General features: G+C 56.5%; 2 protein-coding genes across 3 annotated transcripts in view; one reads left to right on the top strand and one right to left on the bottom strand.

Annotated features, from left to right (window-relative positions):
- Positions 1-5,860, top strand: part of RRP7A (ribosomal RNA processing 7 homolog A) — a 7,314-nt gene extending 1,454 nt beyond the window's left edge. The window contains exons 2-7 of one of the 2 annotated variants that reach the window (XM_019624020.1): positions 948-1,090; positions 2,337-2,462; positions 3,150-3,267; positions 3,538-3,635; positions 4,019-4,217; positions 5,450-5,860. In XM_019624020.1, coding sequence (XP_019479565.1) covers positions 948-1,090; positions 2,337-2,462; positions 3,150-3,267; positions 3,538-3,635; positions 4,019-4,217; positions 5,450-5,535 — 770 coding nt within the window. In that variant the 3' untranslated portion in view covers positions 5,536-5,860. Of the gene's footprint in view, positions 1-947; positions 1,091-2,318; positions 2,463-3,149; positions 3,268-3,537; positions 3,636-4,018; positions 4,218-5,449 lie in introns of both variants that reach the window. The other variant, XM_019624019.1, reaches the window with a different exon arrangement.
- The window catches only part of SERHL2 (serine hydrolase like 2), a 32,373-nt gene continuing 28,174 nt past the window's right edge, over positions 5,861-10,059 (bottom strand). Inside the window, exons 10-12 of the mRNA XM_019624018.1 lie at positions 8,599-8,681; positions 7,145-7,241; positions 5,861-6,293 (exon numbers count right to left, since the gene is read on the bottom strand). Of these exons, the coding sequence (XP_019479563.1) occupies positions 6,174-6,293; positions 7,145-7,241; positions 8,599-8,681 (300 nt within the window). The 3' untranslated portion in view covers positions 5,861-6,173. The remainder of the gene's footprint in view (positions 6,294-7,144; positions 7,242-8,598; positions 8,682-10,059) is intronic.

Genomic DNA, 10,059 nt, shown 5'->3' with positions numbered 1-10,059 from the left:
CCCCCCATTTTTAGGGATTTGGCACTTGCAGTGTGCCCTCTTCCTCAGAGTTCCTGCAACAGCCATGCCCCGACTGACAGCTTTGTGTCATTTGCGTCTAAGCTTTAATGTTCCCGAGAGGCCACTCTGATAGTTAACTAAAGGCCTCTGCCACCCATCACCCCCCACTACTTCACCCTGTTTCTTTTGTGTTTGATACGATCTTGTGTGCCTGCTTGTCCATCGTCGTCCAGCACTATGTGAGCGTCTGAGTGCAGGGACTGCACCTGTAGCCCCCTGTGCGCTGAAGGAGGTGCTGAAAAAACCAAGACATTCCCTAGTTTTATGAGGATTAAAATTTATGAAAATGAGTGATTATCCAGATGATCGTACAGATACAGACTTCAGACCATGAGAAATTACGAGGGCACAGAGCAGGTGGATCTAACCTGAGATGTGTGGCTCTCCTGAGGAAGTGAAGTTAAAACCTGAAGAACGAACGTGTGGCAGGAAGAGGGTTGATGTTTCAGGTGGAGGGAGCAGCATGTGGGAGGCCCTGGCTTAATAAGGGACGGAGAAAGCCAGAGGGTCTGAGTGCCGAACGGTGCGGGGAGGATGGTGTGAGAAGAGGCCACAGAAGCGGTCAGGGTCAGCAGGGCCTCCAAGCCACGGGAAGGATTTTGGTGTTTACCCCAAGAGCAGTAGGGTTTGAACTTCTGTTTCACTCCCCACCTGTAATAATTGCCCAGTTATATTCTGTTTCCCCAACCAGTTTGGGGGCCCCTTCCTGGCAGATTCTTTGTTCATTTACTCTCATAGACCGCACAGCACGCTGCACAGGCCTTGCCCAGGGGAAGGGCTCAGTGAAGGATGGATGGATGGATGGGTGTACAGACAGATAGGACTAGAAAGGGGCAGCCTGAACCTGCCTTTCATGCCATCCCTTCCCCACCCCATTTCCCTTCCAGCCATTCCTATCAAGTTCTCTGAGAAGCAGCAGGCTTGTCATTATCTCTATGTGAGAGAGCACAGAGTTCGAGAAGGCACCAACTCTTCCTGGCCTCAGAAGCGGACCCTTTTTGTCCTCAATGTGCCCCCATACTGCACAGAGGTGAGCTGGTATCGAGAGGGAGCCTGTAGGCTCCAGTGGGCTTCAGGCAGAGCTGGGCTCCCCCTGGCGCCCACCAAGTCCTTCGTGGTGAGATGGAAGCAGCTAACTGAAGCCCCAAGGGAGGGTATCTAGAGGGCTGTCTCTCTCCCGTGACAGGAAATTGCTTTTTAAAGATATGTTTTTAAAAATACAGTTCTAAGGAGCCCAAAGCTTTTTATTATTTACCCAGAATTGTTTAAATGCGTGTTGTTGCTCCCTGATTAAAAGTGATGCATGCCCACAGGAAAAGTATAAGGAAATAAAATGACTTCTAAATCTACTATCCAGACATGTCAACTTTTTTCACAAAACTGTTCCATTTAATATTATGTAAGTTTACAGAAGAGAAACTAAGGAAATTGCTGGACTTTAGATGAATTTTTTTCAAAAAAGAAATGCAAATTTCTGAGAGATTATAATTACAGAGAGACAGAACCATTAAGAGGAGAGGATGTCGTTTTTAACCTTTACTGAGGAGTAGTGTATGTATGGAGATGGCCTCGGGCCGGAGGTGCACAGTGCTCAGTATCTCACAAACTGGACATGCCGTGTAATCACACCTCAAAGGAGAAACAGCACCCGCACCCCAGAAAGCCTCTCATGCCCCTCCCCCACCACAGCCAGCCATCATTCTGACTGCAGCAGCATAGGTTTAACTCAGTTTTTAAATGGCTGACCCAAGTAGTTGGTTGTCTATTAAAAATCATAACAACACAAAAAATGTCCCCACCTATTCTTGTAATAATTAAAAAAGAAAGTTTAGAGCCTAATCCTATTTTCTCGATCATTAAACCAGAGAAGTTGATGAGGAAAGACTGAGCTTTCAGTAAGATGTCCTGTCAAGTGAGAAATCCTTTCAGACTGGTGAGAAAACCGAAGGCATTCCTGGGCCTAGGCTCCCAGCCCTCCCAGCCGCTTCCTGCCACAAAGCAAAAAAGCTGATCCCGGAAGAATTCCATCTCCTCCCTGGTCCCCTGGCCAGTGGAGGTGCGGCTTCTTGTCCACAGATTTTAATGGGAAAATTAACAAAGTTGTCTTGGGCTCTGGGAGGGCTGGATTGTGACCTGTGTTGAGGAGGAAGTGGCCTGCTCGGGCCCTCCCTGCGAGCTCGCAGGTTGGGCGCAGACAGACGAGGGCTCCTGACCTCCAGGGGCGGAGGGAGGCTCTAAGGCCCTGCCGCCCCTCACAGAGCTTCCTCCACCGGCAGGAGTGCCTGTCCCGCCTCCTGTCCCCCTGCGGCTCCGTCCAGTCAGTGGACTTACAGGAGAAGCCAGACCTCGCCGAGAGCCCGAAGGAGCCAAAGTCAAAGTTTTTTCACCCCAAGCCCGTTCCAGTAAGCCTCCAAGTACTGGGGTCTGCTAGAATGGGGGCGTGGGGTGGGGCTACACCCGCGTCCCCAGTGTGTGAGGGGACAGTGGAGTCGGGTGGCAGTGGGATTTCCAGAGCATTCCCTGGGGCCCTGGCCAGTCCTAGTTGGGGTGGGGGTGGGGGGGCCGTCAGGTAATCGGCCTGCGCTCCTTTCCCCGGGTTTACCACATCCTCCAGCTTCCTCCTGGCTCTTCCCATAGTCCTGGGTGAGCGCTCAGCACCTCTGCTCGCTGCCCCGAGGGGCCTCCCTGAGCTCCCAGTCTGCTTCCCCCACTGAAGTCAGTTCTTCCCCAGGCTCAGTGGCCCCAGTGTCATTTACCTGTGTTCCCTGAGGCCACAGCTGGTTTTTTATCTAGTGTGCGCCCCATGTGTCCATCCGCCCCTGGCCTGGGATGAGCACGCTTTTCACTGAGTCCCTCTGGTAACTGGGCCTGGAGGAAAGGGCCTGGGGAAGAGGTGGGACACACACGTCACTTTTTGGACAGCTCGGATCACGGCTGTCCCACCCCTGGATTACGGACAACCTCCTGGTTATCTTCACGGTTCGGGCAACAAGTCAGGCTGAGGGCAGGCAGGAACCCTTGTGTCAGGCATGGGTGGCTGGGAGGACGGGCAGGCTGCAGCACTGTGACACCTCTCCCCGCTCCTCCAGGGGTTCCAGGTAGCCCACGTGGTGTTCCAGAAGCCCAGTGGGGTGTCGGCTGCCTTAGCCCTGAAGGGCCCTTTGCTGGTTTCGACTGAGAGTCACCCCGTGAAGAGAGGCATTCACAGTCAGTACTGTGGGAGGGTCGGCGGCCTCCTTCCTGGGCCCTGGTTTGGAGGGGAGGCTTTGTGGGGGCAGCATCTGCCGTGTTCACTTGCCCTGAGAGCAGTGTGTGCAAGGCCTGAGCCTGGCACTCAGGTGGGCAGAGGTGAGGGCCCAGCCAACCACCTGAACCCTGGGCCGCGGTCTCCTTGCCTATGGCCTGTGTAAGATGATCCCAGCTGGCCTGAGTGTCGGGCCTGAGGAAGCCCCGTTTCTCTCCCTCACTTCTCCCCAGAGTGGATCAGTGACTACACAGACTCCGTGCTGGACCCTGAGGCCCTGAGGGTTGAAGTGGACACGTTCATGGAGGCGTATGACAAGAGGATAGCTGAGGTGGGGCCATGGGGAAGGTGGTGCCACGGGTGTCCTGGGGGGAGGGGCGGTGGCAACCTATCCAGGTCACATGTCCAAGCTCCCTTTTTCCCTGCTGAGTCCTGGGCCTCCTAACTAGGTGACATCTAGTCTCTAGATGGTCTGTAGGGAATGAATGGTACAAGGGTGGAGGAGGAGGCAGCGTTGGCATGCATGTCTGTGCCATCCCCCCCCCCTCCCCCGTCCCCAAACTGAGGCACCAACACTGTGCTGGGGGCAGAGGGAGCAGCAGGTGCCGGTGGGTGCCCCAGGTGGTTCTGGGTACAGTGGGGAGGGGGAGAGGCGCTCCTGAGGCTGCAGGGCTGGTCCCCGCTGCCTGCCCGTCATGGTCGTGTTCCTTGCAGGAGGAGGCTAAGGCCAAGGAGGAGGACGGGGTCCCCGATGACGAGGGCTGGGTGAAGGTGACGCGCCGCGGCCGGCGGCCCGTGCTCCCCCGGACGGAGGCAGCCAGCCTGCGGGTGCTGGAGAGGGAGAAGCGGAAGCGTGCCCGCAAGGAGCTGCTCAACTTCTACGCCTGGCAGCACCGCGAGACCAAGATGGAGCGTAAGGGAGCACCCCCAGCCCGTCCCCAGCCCTGTGGCCAGAGCACAGAGCCCCAGAGGACGGGCGCTGGACCTGGCATTTGGGCAGCGGTGTCCTAGACACAGACTTCCCAACAGGCTCTGGGGTTAGGGTCCCAGCCTGGCAGCACTCCATGTGGTGGTCCCCCTGCTGCTCCCCAGAGGGCTCTGTGTGGGCCCCTGGGTTCCTTAGAGGCACCTGGGATGTGGGACCCACTGCCAGACCCCTGAGCAGTTAGTGCTGGAAACTGTCAGCCTCCGGCAAGGAGCCAGAATCCAGAGGGCGAGTGTCAAGTGCTCGCTGTGGGTGCAGAGAGGGTCACTGCCAGGGCTGGGGTTTGAGAGAGAGAGAGAGAGAGAGAGAGAGAGAGAGAGAGAGAGAGAGAGAGAGTGTGTGTGTGTGTGTGTGTGTGTGTGTGTGTGTGAGTGAGTGAGTGTGCGCGCGTGCACGTGGAGCGTGCCCTGGAGTGGGCTCCTGATCCCCTGTGACCGGCTCGGTGGTGACAATGCTGAGCTCGCCCCCGCAGCACAGCTTCCCCGTGGGCCCCAGAGCGGGTTCGGGCCCTCACCCACCACCCAGTCACCCCACTCTCGCCTGCCTGGCTGCTGCTCCCAACTGCCTGTCCCGCTTCGGCACCTCTGTTCCTGTCCTCGTGCCCCCAGATTCACTGGACAGCAGCCTTCCCTCCCTGGCTCCAGGCCCCACACACCCCTCTGACCCAGTCGTCCAGTGGCCGGAGCTGCCATCTGAATTCTGTGGCACTCTGGGGGTGGAGTCCCGTTACTTGTTCCCAATGTCCTCCCCAGCCTAATAGCTGCAGTGCGGAGGGGCTGGGACCGGTGTCCCCAGGGGTCTCCCAGCACGCCCAGAGCCTTCTTCCCTTCATTTGGATGTGTGTGGGTGCTGGGGTGGGGGGCAGTGGGGAGCAAGTGCCTTTTTACTGGTGCATTTCCTGTCTGAAAACTCAGGTATGCCGTCTTCTCCACTTCAGCCTCCGCCCTGTGTCTGGGCCTGCTGTCCAGTTCCGTTCCCTTGCAGCATCTAGACCATTCCCAAAGCAGACTCGAGGGGGGGGCAATGCTGAGCTCCCCAGCTGGGAGTCGGCCCTGAGGGGAGGGGCTGGGTGGACTCTCTGGTGGGGACAGCGGGCGCAGCTCCCACCGGGCAGGCTGTCTGATCCTAGCCTGTCCCTCCCCCTTCCCCCTGTGCCCCAGATCTAGCACAGCTGCGTAAGAAGTTCCAGGAGGACAAGCAGAGGATTGAACTGATGCGGGCCCAACGCAAGTTCCGTCCCTACTGAGCCAGCATGGAGAGGGCAGCGCGTGGCCAGTGAGGACATGAGGGCTGGGACGCTGCCAGACTGTGCCCAGGCTGAGGGGCTGCCACACACCAAAGATCTGAGCCCCGACAGGGTGGGATGAAGGACTGTCACCCCTGGTCCTCGTGCTTCAGCGGTCCTGGGGCCCAGTGCTGGCGAGGCCACCAGCCCAAGAAGTAGTTCCTTCCCGCTCCTGGTATGTGTTCCCAGCCTGTCTCTGGATCCTCTGAAAGCTCAGTGTCTGCTTTGTTGTCCCCTGTCCCTCAGTGGAAAAGCCCCTGCCGCAGTGAAAGTCTCCTCGAAAGCATTGAGAATACAAGAACCATTTTTTATCCAGTCGGCAGCAGGAAAAGGCTGCAAAAGCTGCCAGGCTGCAGGCCTGGGTGGCCTGTCTCAGCCCCTCCCTGCAGCCACTGTGGCTCACTGCTGATTAGCAGACAGTCCCCTAAGTCCAGACGGTCTCCCCTGTGAAGTCACAAATGCCGGAGCCTCACCCCCACACCTCCACTCTGCTGGCCAAACCGCTCAAGATTGTGAGGCTTGTCCCCACCATGCTTGGCCTGGCTGCGGGCTTGGGAGCTGGGCGCAGGTGCTGAGAGCGAGGCCTCAGTAGCCCTGGGCTACTGCTGGGCTGGGACCCTGTCCCTGCTCTGTAAGAAGGAGCTGATGATACCGGCCACATGGTGGGGGTGGCTCATGTGGACGTAGTGATTGCCTGGGACTTCCACAAACTGGAACCGCTGGAGAAGGGAGAGGACATGTGGTGAGGTGTGGCCCTGCAGGCCCTCGGGCTGGGCTTTCCTGTGGCCTGTGCCCGCCCCCCCAATAAGTGAGCTGCGGTGCCCCCACTGACCCAGAGCCCCGAGGGCCTCAGTCTGTTCACAGTGCTCTGGGCGAGTCAGGCCCTGGCTCTAAGCCAGTGAGACAGGCCTGATGGTCCAAACTGGGGTTCTGGGCCACTCTGAGCTGCGAACTTGGGCCGGGGTCAGGCTGCCGCTTTCCTGATAATTATATGAGGTCCACTTGAGAAAAGAAAGCCGCTTTCCAAGCTCACTTCTGCCGGGGCAATGGCCCACAAGACAGGAAGGCGCCGCCTGCCGGCCACAGCCACACACGGGCTTCCCTGCCTTCCCTGGGGACACCACAGTGTCTGCAGAGGCTCCAAGTCAGGTGTTTGTGCTGGATGATCATAACATGCTGGGTGCTCCCAGGGACAGTCACAGCACAAGTCCCAGCCCTCCAACTTGGAGGCCCACCCCTCCCTAGAGCCAGCACCCACTGAGGGGACTCGTCATCTGCTCTCATTTGGGACCCTAGAAAACCGTGGGATGGCCTCTGGTTGAGTTGGGCTTGGCCCGGGGACATGTGAGGACAATAAAACGGAGAATCTGCCAGTGAACAGTCTGTACCTGTGCTGACTCACAGGTGACCCCAGCTGGAGTGAGGCCAGCTAGCTCCGGGGTGGTCAGCTAGTAGACCTGGGGCTGAGCCAGACCGGGAATCCCAATGCAAGAAGAGACAGGTGCAGGGGAGCCCCGTGGCCTGGCCCCCGCCTCCTAGCCCCCAGCCGCCCTGAGCCCTCTGCACCTACCTCTTCTAAGGCAGATTTCAACTTGCCAACCATGTAATGCACGGGCTCCTTGTTAGCATCGTTCTCTCTCCTCACATCATAATATCCATGGATTGCTCTGGAAAACCAGGGTTCATCTCAGGTCTCCTGCCAGGCAGTGCCCTCGGCCCTGGCCTGCGCTGCCCTCTGATGCCCACAGTGAGTCCCTTTGAGTTCAGATATACCCACTTGCACTCAGGGCCCACGACAGCGGGCACCTGCTGCGGCTCGGCGGGTTCCCAGAACCACCCGCAGTCACTGAGTGGCAGAGCCAGGATCTGAACGGCTCTTGAATCTGCTTTTTCTTTTTTATTTTTAACAACTTTACTGAGATAACTTCACCCATTTTAATTGTATAATTCCATGGTTTTTAGTTTATTCAGTTGTGTGATCCACCAGTCAGTTGTCAACTGTAGAACATTTTCATCACCTCAAAAAAAATCCCAAACCTGTTCTCATACACACACACACCACCCACCCACCCTCTCCCAGTCTTACACAACCACTAATGGTCTCCGTCTTGATGGAGATCCCTGTTTGGACTTGCATGGGAATGGGATCTTTCAGTGTGTGGACTTTGTGTCTGACTTCTTAGCGTAAGATTTTCAAGGTTCACCCAGGTTATAGCGTGCGTCAGCGCTTGCTCCTTTTTATGGCTGGAAAGTGGTCCACTGGCCAGCTAGACCCCATTTCGTTTGTCCACCTTTTGGGTGTATGAACAATTCTGCTTGAGCCATCGCGTACATGTTGGGTACACACCTAGGAGTGGCATTGCTGGGGCAGAAGGTCTCATGGTAACTTACTGGCTGGAGAAGCCGCCGGACTGTTTTCCAAAGTGGCTGCACCACTTCACAGTCCCGCAGCAGCGTGTGAGGGCTCTGTTCCCTCCACGCGCTTGCCAACACTTGTTGCCTCACTTTGAGTCTAGCCATCCTAGTGGGTGTGTAGTGTCGCACTGTGGCTTGGATTTGCACACGTTGAATCCATGCTTTCTAAACTCCAGAGACAGATGTGTCCCCAGAAATCACAGTTCCTGCCTTGGGCATGCCATGGCCAGGATGGTTGCAGTGGAGTGGGGGGTGGTATCTAACTCACACTAAAGGGGGTTCACTGCTATAGGACCCCGAAGTGGTGCTGGGTGGGGGAGGGGAGGAAGGCAGAGGGAGGAGCAGCATAGGCCTGGGGATACGAGGGGTCTGGGGTAGCTGGAGGGTTGGGAACCAGTGTTAGCCAGACTACCTTACCTGTGGACCCTGCACAGACACCTGTGGAGAGGTGTGTTGTCCTTGCCCCATCCCCTGCTACCTAAGCCCTCCCATCGCTTTGCCTTCCACACACCAGCTGCTGGGGGCTTCCCAAGAAAGATGGCAGCATGGTCTCAGAACCAGAGGGTCCTGGCGCTCATAGCTTATCTCGGGCGCTGGGTGCAGACTTACTTGATGAGCAGGGTGTGGGCCTGTAGCTTCGTGATGGAGTGCTCATACTGCTCCCTGCTGATGAAGTCGATGGAATGCTCTGGCTGCAGAGACAAAACCATAGTGAATTATCAGCACCAAGCACTGCTGGCAGGGCCACCTCACCATCTACCCCAGGATGGAACCCAGTGCCCAGCCACATCACCTCAACAGAGTCCTCTAACTGCCACGGGCCAGACTTTTCTCCAAATTTGTTTTTCCTGGGCTCACAGCTCCTCAGCCAGATGACATTTCTCAGACTCCCTAACAGGCAGGTGTGGCCTTGCGACTAAATGCAGAGAAGGGACTTGGGCTACTTCTGGGCCTAGAGGTTAGGACTGAGATGTGGCCCCTTCACACCTCCTTTCTGCGTCCACAGGCTGCTCTGCAGTGCTGCCCAGCCAGCCCGGGCCCTGGCCAAGCAGAGCCCACCTTCCTGCACTGGCAGCTTCTGTGAGAGCGATTTGCTTAAGCCACTGCAGAATTAGTGTACCTTGATGTCCCCACAGTCGTTGCTGGCCTCCGTCATAGCCCTGAGCACCTGTCTTATAACCACTGAAGATGTCTGGTTGTCCCTCATGGAACCATCAGCCACACGTGACTGTGCAGTGCCTGAAGTGGAGCTAGTCAAACATGCGCTGTCGGTGTCAATTGCACACTGGAATTTGAAGACTGGGAAAAAGTGTCAGCTGTCTTCATAGTGTTTTATACTGATTATATGCTGAAATGATAACATCTTGGATACTGAGTTTAAAAATGTCCTGAACTTGATTTCACCTGTTTCCTTTTGCTCTTCTAATACGGCTACTGGAAGATGTAAAGTTACATGAAGCTCACATTATACTTCTACGGGACTGTGCTGCTTGCTGTCGGCTGAGAACCCCTTGAGGGCACCAGAATGACCTGTGTCCAGAGCTCTCAGCTCGCAGCCTGACAGGATAAATGTGGATTAATTCACAAAAGCTCCCGTAAGGACTGACTTAAGTCATGCCCAAGACTCCTACACCATCACAGTGAACATCAGACTTGGGACGCACACATGCATGCACAGCCCCCAAAATTCATTGCCCTTGTTCTGCCTCGACCCCCTCCCAGCCATTTCCTGCTCCTCAGGCCAAAATGCCCTTGGGGGTTTTTCCAGAAACAGGTTCCCACATCTGCAACAGATGAACAAAGCTTTAGCGAGGACCCAGACGTGCCACCTCCTCCCAAGGCTCAGCGCCTGATGAGGAAAAACCAGGTGGGTCCTGGGTGTGGGAGGGGCTTTGGGGAAGATCAGAAAGTCTGTGTCACAGTCAACAGCTACCAGGAGATAGTGCTAGGATGTGGCTCGTGTGGGCCCCCAGCCTGGCTGTTCTGCCCCACTCCCTATGGCAGAGTTTTCTGAGCCAAACTGATGACATATGCCAGGGAGCAAGATCTCAAATGCTCCCACCTCACACC

The sequence above is a fragment of the Hipposideros armiger genome, unplaced genomic scaffold (genome assembly GCF_001890085.2).
Source record: "Hipposideros armiger isolate ML-2016 unplaced genomic scaffold, ASM189008v1 scaffold_572, whole genome shotgun sequence".
Classification (NCBI taxonomy): domain Eukaryota; kingdom Metazoa; phylum Chordata; class Mammalia; order Chiroptera; family Hipposideridae; genus Hipposideros; species Hipposideros armiger.
This window is presented reverse-complemented; position numbering and strand designations above follow the sequence as displayed.